Source organism: Desmodus rotundus, chromosome 13, assembly GCF_022682495.2.
Source record: "Desmodus rotundus isolate HL8 chromosome 13, HLdesRot8A.1, whole genome shotgun sequence".
Lineage (NCBI taxonomy): Eukaryota > Metazoa > Chordata > Mammalia > Chiroptera > Phyllostomidae > Desmodus > Desmodus rotundus.
Window position 1 is genome coordinate 89,770,541 of NC_071399.1, and position 21,833 is coordinate 89,792,373.

General features: G+C 48.5%; 1 protein-coding gene across 1 annotated transcript in view; it reads left to right on the plus strand.

Annotated features, from left to right (window-relative positions):
- The first annotated feature begins 1,472 nt into the window (after positions 1-1,472).
- Positions 1,473-21,833, plus strand: part of LHFPL6 (LHFPL tetraspan subfamily member 6) — a 154,559-nt gene continuing 134,198 nt past the window's right edge. Inside the window, exons 1-2 of the mRNA XM_053916475.2 lie at positions 1,473-1,892; positions 3,684-4,269. Of these exons, the coding sequence (XP_053772450.1) occupies positions 3,885-4,269 (385 nt within the window). The 5' untranslated portion in view covers positions 1,473-1,892; positions 3,684-3,884. The remainder of the gene's footprint in view (positions 1,893-3,683; positions 4,270-21,833) is intronic.

A 21,833-nucleotide genomic window follows, 5' to 3' on the forward strand; every position in this document is an offset into this window, starting at 1 on the left:
TCCGAATCTGGGGTTCACGGGTGGGCTGCTGGGGAACAGGGACCCATCTGACATTTCACTGAAATGGGTATTCTCCACCTTGGCACTGTGGACATGTCGGGCCCGATAACTCTGAGTCCTTCTAACTTCGGGTCCTTCACACCGCAGGGTGGTCAGAAGAATCCCTGGCGTCTAACCGCTAGACACGGGGGTGATGACACCTCCCTGGTCTCCATCATCAAAAACATGTCCAACCCCCACGCCAAGTGTCCACGGGGAGCAGGATCTCCCTTCTCCCGCTTGAGAATCACTGGGATAGAGCTTCATGTGTACGTGCAGTTTTTTTCTTCTGGGAGGCTCATCAGCTGCATCCTATTCTTAAAGGGTCTACGGCCTCAAAAGGGCCAGTTATTCACAGCCTTTCAAAGTAGAAATGAAAGAACGCACATCCGTTCTGGGGGAAAGTACACCGTCATGGCCAGATACGATGGCGCACTTTGAACATTTACTATTTGTACACCTACCCATTTATTCCTTTCGATTACTCTGAGGAAGCACCTCACAGACGATATCCGGGGACGGAGGTGCTTCAGAAACTGCTATTCCCAGGTGGCAGGATTCTTAAAACACTGCCTCCAGCAGAGACTTCAAGAGTCTTCTATGGAACAGAGGGTGGAACTTCCAAAGGGGTGAGCACTAATGACACCAGAACACACACACACACACACACACACACACCGTCAAGACTGGAAAGGAAGTAAAAAAAATCAGTTGTTTCTTAGAAAAGAAATCCAATGGTGGTATTGATTGCAAGATTGATTGGAGGGATGGAAGGGAAAGGAAAGGAAGGAGGGAGGGTGGGGAGGCGGGGGGGGGGGGCGGGGGGAGAGAGAGAGAGAGAGAGAGAGAGAGAGAGAGAGAGAGAGAGAGAGAGAAAGCCATGCCTTGAAAGAGGTTCCCAGAGAAGGGGAGAATCTTGGGCGAGGCTCTTGCTGGAGGCTCTCCCAGCCTCCTCCCTGGCATGTCCGTCGAGAAAGACGGCTGCCGGCCTGAAGCCCTGAGCCTCGGGCCGCCGATTTCTCTCGCATTCCCACGCCCGCCTGGGCGCCCCCTCCCAAAGCGACCACCTCCCAAGGGCCTCCTCAGAGCTTACGGGGTCGCTCGACCCAGTCTTCACGGCCCTCGTTCTGATCCGCGGGTCCTGACGGCGGGAGGCCACCGGGGCTCTGACCCCAAAAACCAGACCCACAGAAGCAAACGGGAAACGCGTGCCCCTGGCGAGCACCCCAGAAGACCAGCAACTTTCTCCCCTACTTCTCGGTCTGTCTGCATCCCCCGCTCTCCCCTTTGAAAGTGTCGCAATGAGAGCAGAGCGGGGGGCGGGGGGGGGTGCTAGGGGCTGGGGGAGCCACCCCCGGGGACGGGCTTGGATCGCAGCGGACGGAGGGGCGCGCCCCTCCCCGCCCCTCCCCGCGCGCCGGAAAGGTCCCCGCCGGCCGCGCCTCGTCCCGGGTCCGTCCGCGCCGGGTCCGCGGGGCGCGAGGGGAGGGGACAGCAGAAGGGGGAGGGCCGGGCGGCCGCGGGAGGAGGCGGTGCGTGCCGCGCCTGCCAAAGCGAGGTCCCTGCCCGTGCGAGCGAGCCCCCGCGCCCCGCGATCCGCCCGAGCCGCCGCCGGAGAGCCGCGGGGGGCGCCGGCCGCACCGGGGGCGGCGCAGCCCGTCCTCCCGAGGAGCCTCGGCAGCCGGCCCCCGCCCTCGCCCCCAAGTCGGGCCCGGAGTCTCCGTGGCTGTTAGGGACCGCGGCGAAGAAGGAAGGACGGTCTCCTCGGCCGTGGATGTGCCGCCCAGAAAAGACAGCAAGTTGTGTGTGCGCCCCGGCCCGGGGACAGAAGGTGGCCGCCGCCCGCCAGCCATGTGAGTAAAGCGCCCGGCCGCCCCCGGGGCGTTGGCTCCGCTCCCTGCTGCCCGCGGCCCCCTGGTCCCCGGACGCCGGAGTTGTGCTGCCCCCGGGCTCCTGACTTCCAGCGCGGGGCTGCCGGCCCGGCTCCCCCAGCCCGCCGCGGCCGCCGTGGGCGTCTGCCTCCGGGGGTGGCCGCCTCCCCATCTTTGTCCCCTCCCTGCACAGGCCGGCTGGAAAACGCCTCGCTCCCTCTTTTGGGATTGGGGATCCTGTGTGTCTTCGGGGGTGGGCGGGGTGGGCGAGGCCGAGGCAGGAAGCTGCTGAGGAGCTATCTCGGGGTACTCCAGGTGCTCCTTACCCTGCTCTCGGTGATACCCCCCCCCCACACTCACCTTCCCCAGCCTCACGACCCAGACAGACAACTTCAGTCGCTAACGCAGACGTTGGCCGCGGTTGACAAGATTAAAAAAACACCACAGTATCCAGAGCTCCCCTGGAGTGACACCCGGGACGTGCGTGGGGCGGTGGGTGGAGAGGAAACCGCAGAGGCGAGACTTGGGAAGGGGGAGCGGTGAGAGAAGGGGACACTCGCTGGGGACTCTGCACGCTGGAGTTGAGAGTTCTGGCGCTGGAACTCGGGGATGCGTGGCCTTTGTGCTTCTGTATTTATTTTTTTTATGGAAAGTGTGGGAAATGATTCAGGAACTCTGTTTGAAAGGGAAGGAGGTGGTGGTCGTCAAATGCATGTGGAACTATTTGAACGATTTCATTAATTCTAGAGAGAAGGGAAGGGAGGGAGAAAGAAAGGGAGAGAAACAGGCACGAGAGAGAGACACACATCTATCCTATATGCCCAGTCTGGGACCCGAACCCGCAACCCAGGCCTCTGCCCGACCTGGAATCCAGCTGGTGATCTTTTGCTTTTCCCGAAGGATGCCCAGGCATGTGAGCCGCACCCACCAGGGCACATGTGGAACTATTTGAATGACTGGGGTTGGGTGTAGGGTACCTATTACTGGAGCTGGAAAGTACGTATTACTTTTCATTGTAATGAAAAGTGTCAGATTAGACACTGACAATCACTGAACTGGAGAGATAGTTCCAATAATTTTATCAGAACCAGTGAATCAAAATTGCAGCTACGAAATTAAGTCCTACACCAGCTTTCTTCCTTCCTCTGCCGTAGGAGAGGTTAGTTAAGGTGGAAGGGATTCCCAAACGCGACTGGATGAGTGCTGGAAGGGCCCAGGAGCTCCATCCCTTCCACATGTGTAGACGGGCCGTAAAGTCTATCCAACTGATCATGCTTTGCAGTTGTGAAAATTATCCTGATTATTTTGTGGGGGCTCCTGCAGGGAGTTAACACACCGAAAGGGACACAGAGAAGTTACTACAAATCATGAGCATAAACTTGCAGATCAAGTAGACAAACCATGGTTGGGTTCATTGGATTATGGTATTTGGAACTGTGTTTACTGCCAATAAAAATGCTACCTAACTTTTAATGTGAGTCTATGAAATGAATTCATTTGCAAATAGAGGTCGTGCATTTTTTTTAAAAAAGTAAATAGCTGTCAGAGTTACTTTGGGAGCATTTATAGGAGATCGAGACACGAAGAAGTTTTAAGCTAGTTTGACAAAACCTGAATGAAAGAGACGTTTATGGAGAACCTTACGTTCTTCCCACTTTTGAAGTCTTGAGGCAAGTTTGAAGGCGTATTAATTAAAAGTTGTGGAGCCACTGAATTGCTGTTATCACTTCACTAAAAACCTGAGACCCTTACTGTGTCTTCTTGTTCTCCCAGGGATCATCGTTGCCCTTTCTGCAGAGGAGGGGGAGTGGAGGCCCCGGAAGACTGAAGAGCCATTCTGTTTGTAGGCAACTGCGCAGTACAGAACAGCGGATTACCTGTGGTCCCAGTCCCCGGTGGTGTCACACCTTCCCCTACTCCTGAAGCCCCAGCAGCCCCAGCAGCATCCCTTTGCGTCGCCCTGCCTTGGGAAAGATGGCATCCAGCCTGACGTGCACTGGGGTGATCTGGGCTTTGCTCTCGTTTCTTTGTGCTGCTACCTCCTGCGTGGGGTTCTTTATGCCTTACTGGCTCTGGGGGTCCCAGCTGGGCAAGCCTGTGTCCTTCGGTACTTTCCGGAGGTGCTCGTACCCTGTCCATGATGAGAGTCGGAAGATGATGGTGATGGTGGAAGAATGTGGGCGCTACGCCTCCTTCCAGGGCATCCCCAGCGCGGAATGGAGGATCTGCACCATCGTGACCGGCCTGGGCTGTGGCCTCCTCCTCCTGGTGGCTCTCACGGCCCTCATGGGTTGCTGTGTGTCGGATCTCATCTCCAGGACAGTGGGGAGAGTGGCTGGAGGAATCCAGTTTCTGGGGGGTAAGTGACTGGCTACACTCGAGTTGTTTACCGGAATCCCAAAGCAATATTGAAAATTATGTTCCAGTTGTCTACTGAGATTATTATAATTGACATTTGGAATGCTCTGGAGAAATAGACGGAATGGCTTTGGTGATAGATGACCAGACTCAAAGGTTTTTACCAGAATTGCTTTCCCACTTGGAGAGTTCTTAATGTCCATACATCCTTAGACACACAGGCATCATTTGCCTGCTAAGTGCCAGCTACACGCGGCAGTAGCATTGAGGTCCTTTATAATGTAGCAGGGGAGACGGTTTGCGTTCCATCACTCCTTACTCTTTGTGGTCAACAGTAAGGAATTAGATTTTCTGTGTCTTACTGGAATTCTCAGGTCTTGAATGACGAAGACGTCATAGAAAAGTAGAAAAGGCTTTTGATCCCACTTAGTCATCTTAAGTCTGTAATTCTCCAGTAAAATCGACCCTTACCCAATCTTAAATTCTATTTCTAAATAAGCAATTACTGTTTTAAATCAGAGCTCTCTTTTACAGTGAGAACTCTGAATTTCACTGCAAAGATAGCTGTGTAGCCTCAACTACCTTGTTAGGGTTTCATTTCCCTGGGTACTCTTGCTGTTAAGAAAAAAAAAAAAAGAATATTTAGCAAATGATGTGTACTTGTTCCAAATGGGCTGGAGAGTCTCACTAACACCAGAAAAAGTTTGATTTTTACTTGGTTTTTCTCCAACAAGTACTGCTTCAATATCTCTGGTCATATGGTTCTAATTATACTTTATATATTTTCCGCTGTGCCTTTCACCTCCATTTTTCAACCTGAAAGGCTGAACTTGTCTGATTTATAATCTGCCCTGATGAAATATGACAACCCTCGTAGATAATACAGAGTGAAGGGGGGAAAGCCAGGAAAATGTGTAAAATATATTTGTAACTTCATTACAAAGGAAGAGTCTGTAACTATTCCATTTGGTGTTCTCTTCCAGTCTTTTGTGAAAAATCCAGAAGAAAACAATTAAAAATGGATAGTTTTGAGATAGAGTCTACATATTGGAGAAGCCCCAACAGATGATTTCAGATTATTTGGTATAAAACTTTCAATAGTGTTTTCAGTAAGAAAATTCTTATGATGAAACTGCAAGTGGCACAAAGTTTTGCGTTTGGAAAGAAGGAATAGAGTTGTTTGCAGTTCTGCATTTCCTTACCAGATGTAATTTTGTTTTCATCTGGGTTTTTTCCCTCTGTAGTTTTCCATGTCACGCTGCCCTAGAAGGCAATTTGAGGGACTCCACCCCTTCTTTATTGTCTTAGTGTTCCACACTGACAGAAGCGTTGCGTGTGGTATGTATATTCATACAGAAATACAGCACGGCTACTATGAAGCCGAAAAGGTCCGTTGGAAGTTGCAGTATAAATCCAGAGTTTGCAAACTTGTTGATACCTTGGATGTTAAGGATAAAACGAATGCCAGGAGCATTTAACTCTTTTTCGTCAAGAATAAACTTGATTGGCTGTTTTTGTTTCACTTGGCTCTGGAAAAACGCTTAGGCAGTTTCTTTTTCTCCTCTTATGGTAAATGTTACTTTCCTTTATTCCCCTTCATTTCAGGGCAGGGGCTGCTATTATTTCTGGCAGAACAGGAAAATGCTTACAAAGAGAAATCATTTCTCATTGATTATCTTTAAACATATGATGAAGGCAGGCAACAGAAAGTGAATCTGAGACCCATGAGATTTATGCTTCTTTCTGTAAACTACGTATAGATTTTCTGGATTGTACAGAGCTAGACGCTTAACTTTACAGAAAAACGCAAGAAGAAAGACCAATGAGGGAAGTTATATATATTTTTAAAGGGACTGGTTTTTTGTTCTTTGTGTATGCTTTTCATGAACCCTGGCTTGGTAAGTTACTGACATTAACCTAAGAGTAAAGCGTATGACCAGCAGTTGGCATCCTCTCACTCCCCATATATATATTTCATATCTGGCAAAAAAAAAATTCCAAATGTAAAAACTAAGAGGGTTTTTCGGAGTCAAAGCTCTTGAGGGCTCAAGGAGGTAAATACACCCTAGTACCCGAGAGGATAGTAAATTTAGAATTAGAAAAGAACTTGAATCATGGGGAAGGCTTAGGAAAAGCCTGCCCTTCATTGCTGTCATGTTGTGGTAAACCAGCTGACAGAAGCAAAAAAAAAAAAAAAGTGTCACAAAGAATTCCTCCTGCTGTTCATTTCATCAGGGTTAGGGTTTTTATTCATATCCACTTCAGTGGCAAGTCATTTTATTCTATGCAATGTTTCATAAGATGGGTGGGCTTCGTGAAGATTGCCGAAGTCCACGGCAGTGAGTTCTGTGGGTTCCACGGGTGGCAGATGGCAGAGCTTCAGGATTGGAGTCAGCGCGGAGGGTACTGGGCTGTAAGGCGGGTGCTCTTACTAAAAATGGTTCACCCCGAGGGTTATGTTTAGCTAAAGTTAGGGCTGTTCCAGCAACAACAGGAAGCGGCAGGATGGCAGAGTCCAGAGGCATCCTGCCTCGTGCCTGCTGCCTGCTGGGTCCAGAGCGTGCACATATGGTGTGACATCAGGCAGTAAACCCCGGCAGGACTTTGGGACTGGTTAAAGGACAAAATGTCAACCTTAATTTTGAATAATCTTGCTATGGTTGGTTAGAGGTTAAAATGTCACCTGTCAGCCAATAGAACACCACAAAACGGGACTCTCGCACCTGGCCATTTGCTACCTGGGGGAGGAATCCTTCCATGACTTCTGTCTTCCCTGAAGTAACGTGAAGATAAACTTTCTATGCCACCATCTCCCTCTTATATTTTAAGTCCTATTTTTTTGTCATCATTTGTAAAAACAAGTCTGAGTTGAGTTTTACCTCTAACTGAGTTTCTAAAAGGCATGTCGGCAGCCTTGGAGAAATAGAGGGTATAACAAATATGGTAGCATTCGCATGGTGTGGGAATGTGCTCTGAGAAAATCGAGGCTTTAATGCTGGTTTTGTTTGTCGAATAGAAAACTACGTGCTTCCAAATACTGCTGTAGTCATTCAGTACTGTGATGGAGACTTCAATGTATGTGTTGGTAAGATATGTTATTTACGTGCTCGGTAAATGCAACCTTATTAAATGTAATAAGAACATTGTGAAGACACCCTAAGGAAGTTCCGTCAGCTGGTGCTCGCAAATGCCAGGATCTGGATTTAGAGATTTCACCTTCGGAAACTGTCATGAGGAGGCCCTGCAGAGAGTCCCAGATTCAGAGTAACCCACATTTAGTGTGAATGGGAGTCACATGTATGCAGAAAATGGGTGCAGAATGCTCAGCAGCAGCAAACCACTCTTTTTCCAGGGGAGGCGCTCCTGTGTTCTAAGAAGCCGCGGTCCGAGCATCGCTGTCTCTGTCTGCTGAAAGCGTCCTTGCCTTTGCAGAGCCCCCTCACAGCACGGTCCCACCTGGGCCTGCCTTTCACCCCTTCGGACCCCCCGCCCCCGCCCCACTTTAAGCCTGACCTGTCATACGATCCACCACACTTTGCTTTTCTTCATACCAGGTTCTCTGTCAAGTGGCAGCTGAAGAATAAGATACATGATGTGTTGGTGCATTAATGAGCAGAGGGGCTTTATAGTGACCGTGTCTTAACTGGAGTTGCTCTAGTTTTAGGAAACCCCGGCCTTTCGGGGGCCAGTGGGAAGAGCAGGCAGGTCTCGTTTGGGTCACTGCCAATGATGTCGTGTAGATGCTTCGGTCAGCTCCCTCCCACCTACAACTTAAGGTGCTGGTGCCTTGTCTTGAAATCTGAGCCAGTGGCTCTGAAACTTTAGCACGCACCGGAATCTCCTGCAGGACTTTATAAAACACAGATTTGGGGGGCCCACCCGGGAATTTCTGATCCACTAGGTTTGGTGGGGTGAGGGGACTGAAAATTTGTGTTTCTAGTACAGTTCCCCGATAATGCTGGTTCTGAGGCCACATCTTGTTCTCAGTTAACTGTTTCATGTTTTTAAAAATGTGGCTTCTGGTAGACAGTTTAATTCCAGAACTCAGTTCTCTCTCTTAATGCATATTATATATGTATTATAATATATTATATATACATTACATAATGTGTATCATATGTATTTTTCATTTACCATTACCCTTTACCAGAAACAAGATTTTATAGCTGGAGAACTAAAAATAAAGCCTTAATACACCCTCTGCAGTTTTCACGCAGTGGATTTTCAGCGAGGACTTGCCAACTGAGAGGCACGAAGGCTGTACTGCGGACCAGAGAGCCCGGCCCAGGCAGCCCTTGGCCAGCTCTGCGAAGCCTTGTACCTCTGGGAAAAGCAGGATGGGGAGGCCAGGAAGGCCCGCAGGAGCCAGCCAGTCTGAGCGGCCGCTGCTGGGCCTGGCGATACCTGAACCAGCTTTGACTAAGGGCAAAGCCACCTGGTCTCAAACAGCCTTAGGGACGTTGGGGCACTCTTGCTGAATAATAGTACTTCCCAGGGCCGCAGATCACACCTGCCACCACCACCGTAAGTCCCAGGTACACTGATAATAACGAGGAATGGGCTTGAGATGGACAGGGTAACGGGGCGGGCAGGGCCTGGCCAGCCAGGTCCGAGTGGGAGGGACAGGCGGTGCAGATGGCCAATAGCCAGCGCCACTCACAGCATGTGGGCCGGCTCCGCATTGGTTACAGGCAGGGACGTCGACAAATGCACTGATCTTTAATAAAATCTAGGACGTCAAATTTTATATGGTTGTCCCTAATGGTGTTTTAAAATTACATTTCCAAAACAATCACTGTCACCAGGTTTTGGGTTTTTTTGTTTTGTTTTGTTTTGTTTTTCGTGTGTGTGTACTTTCTTCCCCCAGGAGAACTTGGGCTTTAAGCCTTAATTTGAAAAGTTTCTCATGGTTTTCAGACTTTCCTATGAAGCTTCCAAGTTCTGCATATGAATAATTGATGTCAGAATTCAGTGCACTATTCTTTTAACTCTCTAGTGGCCCTAAACGTCACCTAAGAGTTTACTCCACAGGGATAGTCCAAGGCCCTGCCCCACAGAGTCTGACTCAGTAGGTCCGGGTGGGACCGGCGAGAAGCACTTTGAACGAACACCCCCTCCCCGGACCACCACCGTGGGTTCTGGACACATTTTGAGAAACGTGAGCCAATTTCATTCCCCTAAAACCTTCCAGGACATACACTTATATCAACTGTTAAGCTCTGTGTGGATTATCAGTCTCTTTCCATCCAGCGTTGTTTATTTGGGGACGATGTGCTCTTAGCAGCAAAGAGTGGAGTTGGGGCAGGAACAGGGCAGTTTATAACTGCGTTCTGCTTTAAGGCAGGCCTGAGCGGGTCCTGGTGATGGGCAGCCGCGTGGGCAGCGTACCCACATCTCTTCCACGCTGTGCGTAGACGGAAATGCGCGTTTTGACGTGTGACTTCAGCTGCAGATTACAAGCCGGCAACGCTGTGTTTGTATCCTTCGCCCTGGACAGGGAGCTGTGGCCGGCTCCAGGTCCCTGAGGGTGTGCTCAGATCCCTGGTTTCTTTACTGCCAAGTGCTCAGTGTTTCCTTATTCTCAGTTAGTAGTTTTTACTTCCTAGGATTGTGTCTCTGAAGTCAAAAATCACACTGATAATTATTCTTAGAGCTGGTGGAAGAAGGAGTTATCCACTGTACTTGAATCTGTCATATTCGAAGCTATGCAAGACTTTTTTCTTTGACTGGTGTAGATTGTTTTATTTACTTAATTTTTGGCATGATCCAATCTTCCTTTGCTTTACGTGGAGCCAATTTTATTCACTTAAAATATGTGGCATTTTTCTAAGGGAGTCATTTGAAGTTTGACTTACTTACCTTTCGTACCAGCAGCTAACACAGCCACGGGCACGTCCAGCTGGGGCCAGGGTCAGTATGGAGAGTGAGCCTTCCTGACTCATGGACTTCGCTGTCTGGCAAAATCTTGTTGTTATTCACAAGAAAACCAACCGAGGAATATAAATTTGTAACTATTCCTATTTTAAAAACTTAAAACACCTCCCGAGAGCTTTACATCGTTGCACGTAGTATGATAAGGTGCATAGCGTGTTGCACTTCCCAGTCATCGGCGTTACACTGTTAGTATTTCAGCCCCCAGCTCCCCAGCTTTCCCAGAGTGGTGTGTCGGGTATAATGACAAAGAATAAGCAGTGTCCAGTTCAAAAGTGTCACTTTAGGTGTCATTCAAGTTCACCTTGCTGTGCTCTGAAGGTATCACCCTCAAGTGTGTTCTGAGCAACACTGATTCCCAGGCGCACCAATAGGCCTCAACAGGAAAAAGCGAAATAATTTGGGGAACAAGTAGGTTGGAGAAACACTTGGCTGTGGGAAGTTCATAGATCCCATCGCAGCAGAAGTCACAGTCTTTTAGTATGTTGATGGCCTCTTACCTCCCTCCTGCGGGGACAGGGGGAGGCTACACTGTATGCTAAGTGTAGCATTAAGTGTTTTTCTAACTTATTGGAGCCCTGCACACCACAGGGACCCATGATCTGGGGAATCTATCCAGTTCTCATTTCACCCCAGTGAGGCTGGTCATTTTTTTTCTTTACAGCTGAGGTCACTGCATGTTAGAGAGTGACATCCCCAAGTCACCCCATTAGTTACTGGCTGAGCCGTGAATACATCACCAAAATAGGGTATTCACTGAAATTCCCCATTGTATTATGTATAGAACCCAGAATTCCTGACCATTATGGATAATAACGTCCCTTAGCGTGACATTTTTAATGCATCTGTGGTCATCAGTGTCTGTTTGTGGTCCGACAGAACCACGTGGAGTAATATGTGATACACTAACATTTTGCCAGTTCTTGAGAACTAAGTACATTGCGGGTGGATGTTAATAATGTTACGTGTGGTAGAGAGGCCCTGAGAGCGGTAGGCCAACCCATATGACCAAAGCAAACATATTGTCCTTTGAAAACTACTTAACAGGAGCGTGTGATCTTCCATTATTGTGTGCTGGCCGAGGTTTCTAGCGTACATACCTCACTGTCCAAAGGCTCCATAATAATCCTCCATCACGAGTGAAGATGATGTTAATTCCAGAGGACCGTCTCCTTAAATAACAAGACCAAGGGCCTTGTGCCTGTCCTTAGAAATGAAGGATGATGTTCTAGGTTGTCAGTCTTGATCAATAAAATATTATGATAGAAACAAACGAGTTCTAGCCAGAAGACTGTAATGGAGCCTGGTGATCCCCCAGGGACTTTCGAGGGATTATTTTTAGAAGATCACAGGGTCAGAGTCACTTTGCCCCAGTTCCGGCACGCTGATCTCACCGACTCATTAGTGGGGGATCTCGTTAGCCTTCCCTTCCTTTACACGGTGGACATCACACCACTTCGTGATTGGCTCCTGGAGGTCATGAAGCTCGAACTGTACTGTTAGCTCCAGAACTGACCTGTGTATCATATTTTTAATAATCAGGCAACACCAAGTACCTCGATGGACAAAACATGCATAAAAACACTGTTGGATAAAAAGAAAGCTCCTTTTATGGTTCCCTGTTTTTCTTGTATGTCTCATCTCTTCAAACAGAGCAGGAACTAAATTTATGTTTTTCTTCTAGCCCTGCAGTGAGTAGAATAGTAAACATCTTATATTTTCAATTATTACTTGATGTATGATTTAGTTTTAATTATTTATTATTAGCCATAGTTCTTTTTATCTGTAAGTTGTGACCTTGTTCTTCTATACCTCACAGAAATATTTCAAAGATGAAATAAAATAATGTTACAGATGTGGGCATTTAAAGCAATATCCCCTTAACGAATGTGCCCGTGTAATGTTCGTCCGATATGTTGAAATGGTACTGTATAACACGTCTTCCTCTTTAAGGACATTTTAAAATGAGTTTTATTTATTTTCTGCAATAAAGGAACCAACCGCTATGGTTTCAACGTTCGTGTGCCCCACAGGTCCATTTGGTGAAATCCTGTTGCCCAAAGTGATGACCTCAGGAGGTGGGGCCTTTGCTAGGTGATCAGGTCATGCGGGTGGAGCCCTCGGGAATGAGACCAATGCCCTTGTACTGGAAGTTGGAGAGAGCACCCTTGCCCTTCTTGCCATGGGGGGAGACAATGAGAAGTCTGCGACCCAGAACAGGGCCCCACCCCACCCCACCACACTGGCAAGCTGATCTCTGACTTGCAACCTCGTCTGTACTATTTTGTTACAGCAGCTCCAATGGACTAAAATAACAGCTTCTCTTTAACACTGTTTTTCAAAAACTAATATGGAATGGCAGAGTCCCGTCCACCTGAAAAAAGCATTAACACCCATTTGAATCAATGGCCAGCAGAACAAGCTTTGGGAAATGCTGAGTTTTACACCAGAGATAGTGTCTATAGGCACTTAACAGTATTCCCTGAGTGCCTACTACATGCCAACTATGGCAGGAGGTGTCAGGATACAAATTGAGGCAGGGCTCTGCCATTGAGCTCACAGTCTTATGCAGGTGGCCCACGTGTGAGCTGAGATGAAAGCCCAAAGACTCCAGGTAGGTGCGCACACTTCCACGTTTGCCTGCACAGTGCTGAGCGAGGCAGCCAAGTGGGCCAGTCGTTTTCCCCTCTGCTCTTCTGCTTGGCCGTGTATGCCTGGATACTTGGCATCTGGCATCCAAATAATGTGCAGCCGGTGGGGGTGGGGACAGCCAGGGTATTTCTCCCTCTCTAGCTCTTTCTCGGGCAGTATCTTTGACAGCCGTTGTCTCTCCTCCTAGAAGTTTTCAAAGCCAAGGAGTTAGGACAAGATCTCATGGGAGTTCAGGGACTGGCAATAGACTAGGTATGACTTAGGGAGGGTGGGACAAAGCGTAAATGTGGAGAGGGCAGATGGAGTCAGGTTTGGAAGGTTCCTCTTTATATTTCAGGTGGAGAATTCTACAGTTAACCAAACTTCAGCCTTTGAGTGGCGGTGGTTGAAATTGACTTAGGAGCTATGTAATGTAGTAACAGTGAAGAATGAACGTTGATTTGGGGAACACCCCAGACCAGAAAAATCAGCGGGAGTTGGTAGAGTAGCCTCAGACCGAGATGCTGAGAACCTCGTTAAAGCTGTGGGAATAAAGAGAAAAGGATTTTGAAGACATTTCTGAGGGAGAGGCAAGTAGGTCTCGCGGCTCCTATCTTTAGATGAACAGATGAATGAATGAATGAATGAGTCAATAATTCTGTATTTCTGTTCATATAAGAAACTAGGCATTTTCATTTTTTTCTAGTTTCTCATAATTAAAAAAATACAAGAAAATATGACTTACAATAATATTGTCATTCCAGTGTGATTTGTAGTTCTCATATATTTGTTATATAAAATCTTTGAGAAGCAGAAGTATGTCTTTAGGCTCTAAAGCAGTTCGATTTTGTGGCTGTGTGTTATTCTCATTTGATCTAGTGCGTCTGGGTCGCTGTGTGTGAGACACGACCGTATGTCTCCATGTCGCGTGGGTCGGGCACATGCACGGGAGGTGGCGGGCTCCCTCTAACACCATGGCACTCCAGCGCACGTGTGGTGGAAGGGAGGGCAGAGTGCACCGTCAAATTTGGTAGAGCTTTTCCTTACTCCTGGCCACGGTTGGCTCCTCGGCACATCCCCAGATTCCCACCTTACCTCTCCTCCCCGACTATGTGTGCACAGGTGTCTTGGATTAAAAACATATGATTTTTCACGTTCTGTCCCATGAGGGTAGGACATCATTTTTGTCACTGTTCGTTTGATTCATTTTTCTTATTTGGCATTGCAATTCCTAACTTCCATGGAAAATGGTAATCCTGAGCAATTAAGGCAACGTCTTTCTCATCTCCCTCGTCCTTTCTAAGCAAGTAAGAGTTACTTCTCCTGATGGAGCGCTGAGGAAGAACATCAGTTCCAGCCTTAAGGGAAGTCACCCTGGTATTTACACGGCTTGAAAGTGTAGACATACTGGATGTGACAACGTGAAGAAAATTTACTGTGGTGCTTTTGTTCATTTACTCAACGTGATTTTTACGTGCCTACTATGTGCCAGGCTCCCTTCTAGGCACTGGAGCTAGAGCGCTGATCGGAAAGGTGTGGATCGTGTCTGCCTGGCATTTTAGCGAGAGCGATGAACATCAATCCAGCACTCCTCCAGATGAATGTGAAGCTGCAGGCGTGGTCCATGTTAGGAAGGAAAGGGGCACCGTAGGCGATCGTGACCTGGATGGGTGCCAAGCAGTTTCTCTGAGGATGTCAGGTTTGAGCTGAGACTGAAGCATGGAGAAGTAGGGGGGCAGGGACACGTGCCAGTGACCTGCAGGGACAAAGCATTCCGTGTGAGCCGGCAGAATTAGCGGAAGGCCAGAGGCAGGAGTGCAGATAAGGCTGAGAGGCCTGGGCCAGAGGGATTGGTGGTGAGGACGCTCACTCGTGAGATAAGAAGCCAACGAAGTGATGAGGAGGTTGAGCAGGAAGGTGCTGCTTATCCTTGTCCATGAGGAGCCTGTTCATTTAAGGCAGGTGAAGTGAAGTGGTGGTTGGCCGGAAAGCTCCTGGATTCTTTGACTGCTACTAGTCCTTCTGAGGCGGAGGTAACCATAGTTATCATGTGAGAAGGGAAAGAGTCGTTATGGAATTTCTCTGCATAGTGTATGTGTGTATGAGGTAAGGGATACTGATGTCTAGGTACTTGGTTCTGGGATACAGCTGTTAATATTTCATACCCTTTGAACAAACGAACGGGATGAAAAATGAATGGAAAAAAGTACCCGCATGCAGTCATTTTTTGTTGGCATTGCATCTAGTCCCTTCACGGTGTTTTGTACACCTGTACACCTGTACACCTGTGTCACTTCATTTGTGCAGATGTGTGGACAGTGTCGTTGTTCTCTGACTGCTTTAACCCCCTGACGGCAGAGGCCTCTTCGCTCTTCTCAAAGTCTAATACAAGGAGTTGCGCGGACACATGTGATGCGGATGCCCCGGTGATTCAGGGAGAAGTTACTGGGCGGACGTCCTCAAGGTCCTGAGAGACGGTATCCATATTGAACAGGCTGTGGAACAGGTCGGCTGCTGCCAGCCTTAGCCAGACACAGCCGCAGACCCTGAGTGCCTTCTTCTGAGTCTTCGGCCCTGCTCATTGAAAAAGCTGAAAGGGCCAGAGGGCTACAGTGGAAGCTCTGTAATGATTTGCTGTGGATCAAGTTCCTTTGTGAAATACTTTTCCATTTCGTGGGGGTGGGGAGCGGGTGTCCGCCAGGTAGCTACATGGTCATGGAACTGCAGTCTCCTCCTGCTCTCCTGCTCTACAGGATTGGCTCGCCCCGCTCTCCTGATTTTCCCAAACCTCCAACCTCCCCACCCCCGGATGGTAAAGTCTCACTTGACTGCACTTCCCTTGGCTGGGCCTTCCGGATCCTCCCTGGGGATCTGTCCAGTGAGGCTCTGGCCCCTGGGAAACGTAAGAGACAGAGAGATACAAAGGATGGGACACAAACACCACCCGTGGGGCTTGGCAGTTGATCGTCAGGGGTGAGAATGCATGTCAGCGGCGCCTGTCCGCTTTGCCACTGTGAGCCTCCTAGAATGAGGCTTTCCCCCTGGAGACCGGGGTGCCAGCCGCCGGCGTGGTGGGGGGGCAGGGTGATGAGCTGGGGCCCGGGCAGGGTGTGGTTCAGGTTTTGGTGGGACTTGAAGGTGGAAGGCCACGTGGCCAGTTGGAAACATGGGCCAAAAGCTCATGAGGACGATCAGGTTTTATATTTATATGAAAACAGTTTCTTTGAAAACGTTCATGTGAGAGTGTTACTTCATTTACTCTTTTTTCTGTTATTGATTCCAGAGAGAGAGGAAGGGAGGAAGGAAGAGAGGAAGAGAAACATGGATTCTTGCACATGTCCCAACTGGGGCTTGAATCCGCAACCCAGGCACATTCCCTGACCAGGTATTGAACCAGCAACCTTTCGGTTTGCAGGATGACACCCAACCAACTGAGCCACACTGACCAGGGCTGCTTCACTGACTCTTAAAGAGACATGGCTTTCAAATCCTGACACTTTCTCTTACCATTTAGCTCTACTGATTGGAAGGCAAGCTCCTCGCTCTGTATAACTCAATCATCAATTCCAGGCCTCCCTCAGGATAGTGCCCAGCGCTTAACAGCTACTATGAGGATGGAGCAGGATTCTGAAGTTTGCTCTTTGAAGGAATATGTCCTATTTTTTCTGGAATAAATGGCAAGGAAAATTGAGGTAGAGGGAAAAAATCATTTTGCATAATGTTCACTAACACAAAAAATCTAGAAGTGGCCATGCAGTGAGTAAGCAGACGTGTGAAGGCTACGTATTTTAACCTTTTTATTTTTTGTGGTTGGGGTCTCATGCATAAAGATGGTATTTTATTCAATATTTTGATCTCCTGGTGAAAGACAGTCAGTTCATTTATCTCAGCCTCCCACTGGTGGCTTCCTGATTATAGTGTCCAGGTAAGCGCCGTTTAAAATTCAGCTGGGCTGCCTGTTGCCCTTGGCGCCCAGGAGGTTTCATTACAGCACGCAGCAGTGAGCTCGTCCTCCCTGCCTGGGACTGTTTTGCATACCTGTGACTTCAGTGTACCTCCAGACACCCGTGCTTGGTGTAGTGCGGGCCTGGCAGTCCAGTCGAGGCAGACCTGGAAGTCTGGTGAGATTTTAAGGTGGTGGAGAATATTGGACAAGGGAAATGTTTTTATTTCTCTCTACTTTCTCTCTTTAGCTGGTTAGGCTTGTAAATTGTGGCAGATTGTTTTTGTGGCATTACTCACAGCCTAAGATTAGACTATCAACAGTTTTTCCCACGTGGGATGCTTCCAAATTTTACATGCAATCAGATCCCGGAAAAATATGTTTCTGTAACACCAAATAAAATGAAATGTTAGTACTTTTTTCTTATATTAGCAAATCTCCAAGTAATGCCTTCTGTTCGTGTGTTCAGATTGTTCTTTGGCCATGTGGTGTTGTGCAAAGCCAGTGAACACAGGGTCTGGGCAGGTGAGGTCAAGTTCTGCCGCTCGTTGGCTTCATGGCCCTGTTTCCAAACTCAAGGGGTTCGCCGCTTGGGGTGCTCCATTCAGGAGCGAGAGGTGGTTGCCCTGGCTGGTGTGGCTTGTTTGGTTGGAGCTTTGTCCCGTAAAACAAAAGGTCACAGGTGTGATTCTGGTCAGGGTACATGTGTAGGTTGCGGGTTCGATCCCCAGTTGGGGTACGTGCATGAGGCAACTGATCGACTCTCACATAGGGTTTCTCTCTCACATAGATGTTTCTCTCCCTTGCTCTCTCTCCTGCCTGTCCCCCACTTCTCCTTTCCCTAAAATCAGTAATCATGTCCTCAGGTGAGGATTACAAAAAATAACAAGAAGTGGTTGTCAGCGAGGTAGTTTTATTTTCTTACAGCAAGTAAAGGAGACAGGGGATTGGTATCCAGAGCTCTGTCTCCCTGAAGGGGGCTTAGGCACTGCTTGTATACGCTAGTCAATTACATATTGATTTCTTCTTTGTAGTTGGCTACACTTACCCAGTTGGGTTCTTGCCCAGCTTACCCTGTTTATGGCAAAATATTGTACTGCATTTTTACACTTAGCAAGAATAGCAGGTAGTAAGAATGGCCCAGACCTTGAGGCTCTTGTCCTGTCTGACCGTCCTGATGCTCAGCTTCACTTATCAGCCTCATACTAATAGTCCCGCTAACTCACTGGGTTGTCGTGAAGGTTAAATACGTGTGAGTCACACCGTGTCGGGCCTGGAAAACCAGGTTCCCAACAAATGGTGGCTATTCCTAATAGTTCATTCCACTTAAAATTTTAAACTTAACCTTACCTTAAAAAGTTTATATGCTTCATTCTTTACACAAATACGTATGGAATCTCGCGTGGTGCTAAGCAGCATTCCAGATATCAGGGATTAAGAAACGAAGTGAAGAAAGGACTATAAAAACTATCAAGAAAGAACTTTGGCTATGCTGCCATCTACTTCTAGTCTGCTATGGGACCCTACTTCCCTTGCCCGGCCAGTTTTTGAACTAGTAGTACTCTTCCCTGAGGGTTTTGACTGGCTTCCTGTGACTGCCACAGATCACACACTCAAGGGGCACTATACACATCTCTATAGACATTCTCAGCATTTGAGCAAATGGGTTTCTTTTTTTAGCACGTGCCCCCATATTGGGGGCTTGCTTCATCGTGGCGATTTTTTTATACCACCTCAAACACTCTGTCTCTTCTTCGATACAATCCCTTGTATTCGCAGCCTGGTTATTACTACCTGTCTGTATTTGTATCCCTCATGCGTAACCAGAGGCGAATTGAAGGCAAAAGCCTTTAGAGTTCAACGCTACTGATGTCAGCTACTTTTAACGTAGCCTTTTATAACATCCAGCACGCTTTTGTACACACATTTTCTCAGTTAATCTTACAATCCAGCTGCAGCTGTGTGCTTGAAACTGTGATAGGTGGCTATGGAGGACAAAAGAAGTAAATTGTATTTTACTTCTTGTGACCTGGGGAGCAGTTTATAAATTCCTGGCTTTGGCCACTAGACTCCCCCTTGGAAAGATGCCATCGCCGTTGCGCCAAAACCAAGCTTCTGCATCGTGTTATACAGCTGGGTCGCTATTTTATCTTCACAAAACGAAGCTTGCCAGCGATCTTTGCAGGGAGCTTGAGGTGAAGTTTGCTCAGATTAGAGCTCAGTGCAAGGGTTTTGGAGCTCTTGTTTCTGGTCCTCGGGGGACCTGAACCAAATAAAAGGAAAATACCTTTGATGGTTATATATAATTCTTTAAAAACTGTACCAAGTATATTGTAAAAGAAAGATAAAATGCTTTTTGAAATGGGAAATAGAAACGGGGCAAAGAATGTGCAATAAAACAGTGAATTACTTTGCTGTCAGAGGCTGGATTCTATAGAACGATGAGAAATTTTATTGTCTTGAATTTACTGTGAAAAAGTTAGTTAATAGGTAAGTAGACATAATTGAAACATGCCACTACGGTGGTCATCATCTCTGAGTGGCCATTAAAATAAAACACTTGGCATGAAATGGTGTTCTCAGTTAGTGTCCTGGGGCACTACATTTCTTTCAAATGGCTCAGGAGACTTGTGCGAGGCGGAGAGTGTCTGTTATTTGCCTGGCTCGCTTCCTGCACACCCGCCTCCCTCCACAGCATCCCAGGTTGCCTCCGGAGCCATCTTTTCCGCTGTGGTCATGGCCCTTCAAGGCCCTTGGAGTACCTCGGTCACTCCCAGAGGATAAAGACCTTCTACAGCGCTCCGCTAAGTTCCATTCGTTTCCTTAGCATCCACTGACATCCTTCCTGGGCGTTCCTCTTGGGCCAGCCTGAGCTTTCTCATGGTTCTTGTGCTCTCTCTACCCAATCCCACTCTTGTGCCTGTGCAGAAACTACTCCCTTCGCATTTCTCTTCCCCTTTTCACAGGCCCCAAATCTACTTGTCTTTCAAGGCCAGGTTTGAAGGTTGACTTCCCCATGCGGTCTTCTCAGATTGCACAGCTGGAAGGAACCGTGCTTGTTGTGGGTATCTTTTCAACTTTATCAACATTTTATTCTCTAGCGGAGGCCCGATGGGCACAGCACTATCTACCGCGTACAACTGTCAGGCCCCTGCTGTAGTGTCTCAGCCCACCCTGTGCTCGTCACAATTGTCACACTTACCTGACTGCTGATTCGCTTAAAATCATTCTGGAAAATTTTAAATCCGGGAACTCACCTGTGCAAGGTACTAATTTGGGGTCCGTGGCATGGTTGGCCTGCATTCTCTTTGTGACATTGTGAATTACCCCCCTTTCTTTTGGCTAGGTCACTTCTTGTGTCCAGCACTCATGCCGTTACCAAACCAAAAAAGGGGGGGACTCGGCTGTCCACTGCCACAAAAGGCAGACTCAAGAGGCAAAGGCTGGTGAGAAAGGAAAGAGGATTTTACTCGTATGCTGAACCATTTGGGAGAATGGGGGACTCCCCATCTCTAAGCTCATCTTCTCCGCAAAATTCAAATAAAACCCAGCCGTCCTCAGCAAGACCAAAACAAAAGCCAGTGCCCAGAGTTCCTGCTTCAGTTTAAAGTGCCATCCTTTGGAGCCCGCAGGTGGCTACCAAGCAGTCATCCAGGTAGCTTAGCTTATTCCCAGCTGCTGTCTGGCTTCAAGCTTCTTCCAGGAGGCTGTGTGTGGGGCCAGCACAGCCATAAGCCTTGTGGCTGCTAAGGCTGCAAGGTCATGTGCTCCCAGGCAAGAGAGCACAGGAACACACTGGTGATTGCTCCACCAGGTCAATGAGAGAGAGAGACAGACAGACTTCCTCCTGCAGGCCATGGGTCACATGACTACTAAGGACACATGGCCCATGCAGAGGACAGGTCAGTGCACCCTCCAAGTGTACCTCCTGAGCAGCAAGCAATGAGCCAGAGAGCTGAGCAAGAGACAGTGTCTCTTTGTTCCCCTGGGACATGTGTTTTGTTCTGGGCATGGCACAGGGCAGGTGCTTGTGCGCTTCAGGGGGCTGGGGGTGGGGGGTGGTCTGCCTTCCAACCAGTCTTTCCTTTCCACAGGCCAGGCTGACAGGCCTCTTTGGTCCAGCTCCTCTGTCTGCTACTATCATGGCCGATGGGGGAGACTCCTGTGGCGCTCCATCAACTCCACGCCTCCCATGCCCCGTCCCCACCCACATGCAGGGAGTTATCTGCACTCAGGGCCCACCTACGGAGAGCTACCGAATCAAAGGCCTAAGTAAAGGACCCTGGAAACCCAGCGAGGCCTCTCAGGCTGTGCTGGGGGCGACCTCAGTGGGTGGGACACAGCATCTGCAGCCAGGACCAGGACCTCCGCATGAGGCGGGGCGGGGGAGGCAGAGGAAGGTGCAGAGCATCCACCAGGCACACCCGCTACTCGGGCAATTCGCCCCACGGTCCTGCGGTAGTGCTGGGAAACGCTGTCCTCACCTCGGCCCGAGGTGGCTCGTTAAGGCATTCTTTGGCTGCTCGCCCTCAGTCCTCAAACCTCTGACCTCCGTCTGGAGGAACGTGACTCGGCGCACAAGCAGCTCCCAGGTCCCGTTCCCACAGCCTAGCTCTGTCTCCCCAGCAGCCCCTTCTGCTCCCTGCCTTCAGCCCGCTCCCTGCAGTCGGGATGGGCTGTCCATCGGTGTCCATACCTTACAGCAAAATACAGATGTATGGACTTCCCTGTTTTAGATGTCAATAGCCCTGTGCCTAAAGATCTGTTTCAATGTACGCATTTCTGATCCAGTTAAGTTGAAAAGAGTGTCTTCTTTACCTGTTCCTATTTTAGTTCCGTTCCAACCAGCAGACAATGCTGACACTGTCAGTCATTGGAAATGGAGCTGTGCAGAGTCCACGGCTATTACGCCACGTTGATGGAGTCATTTTGGTCAGGGGTCTTCCGTTCGGTGCTTTGGTCCCGCCACTCCACAGTGACTGATTCAGCCAGGTATTCTAGAGAGAAATTAGGTTGGCTGCTCCTTTCCTATAAAGAAAAAAGAACAATTGTCAGCCGTA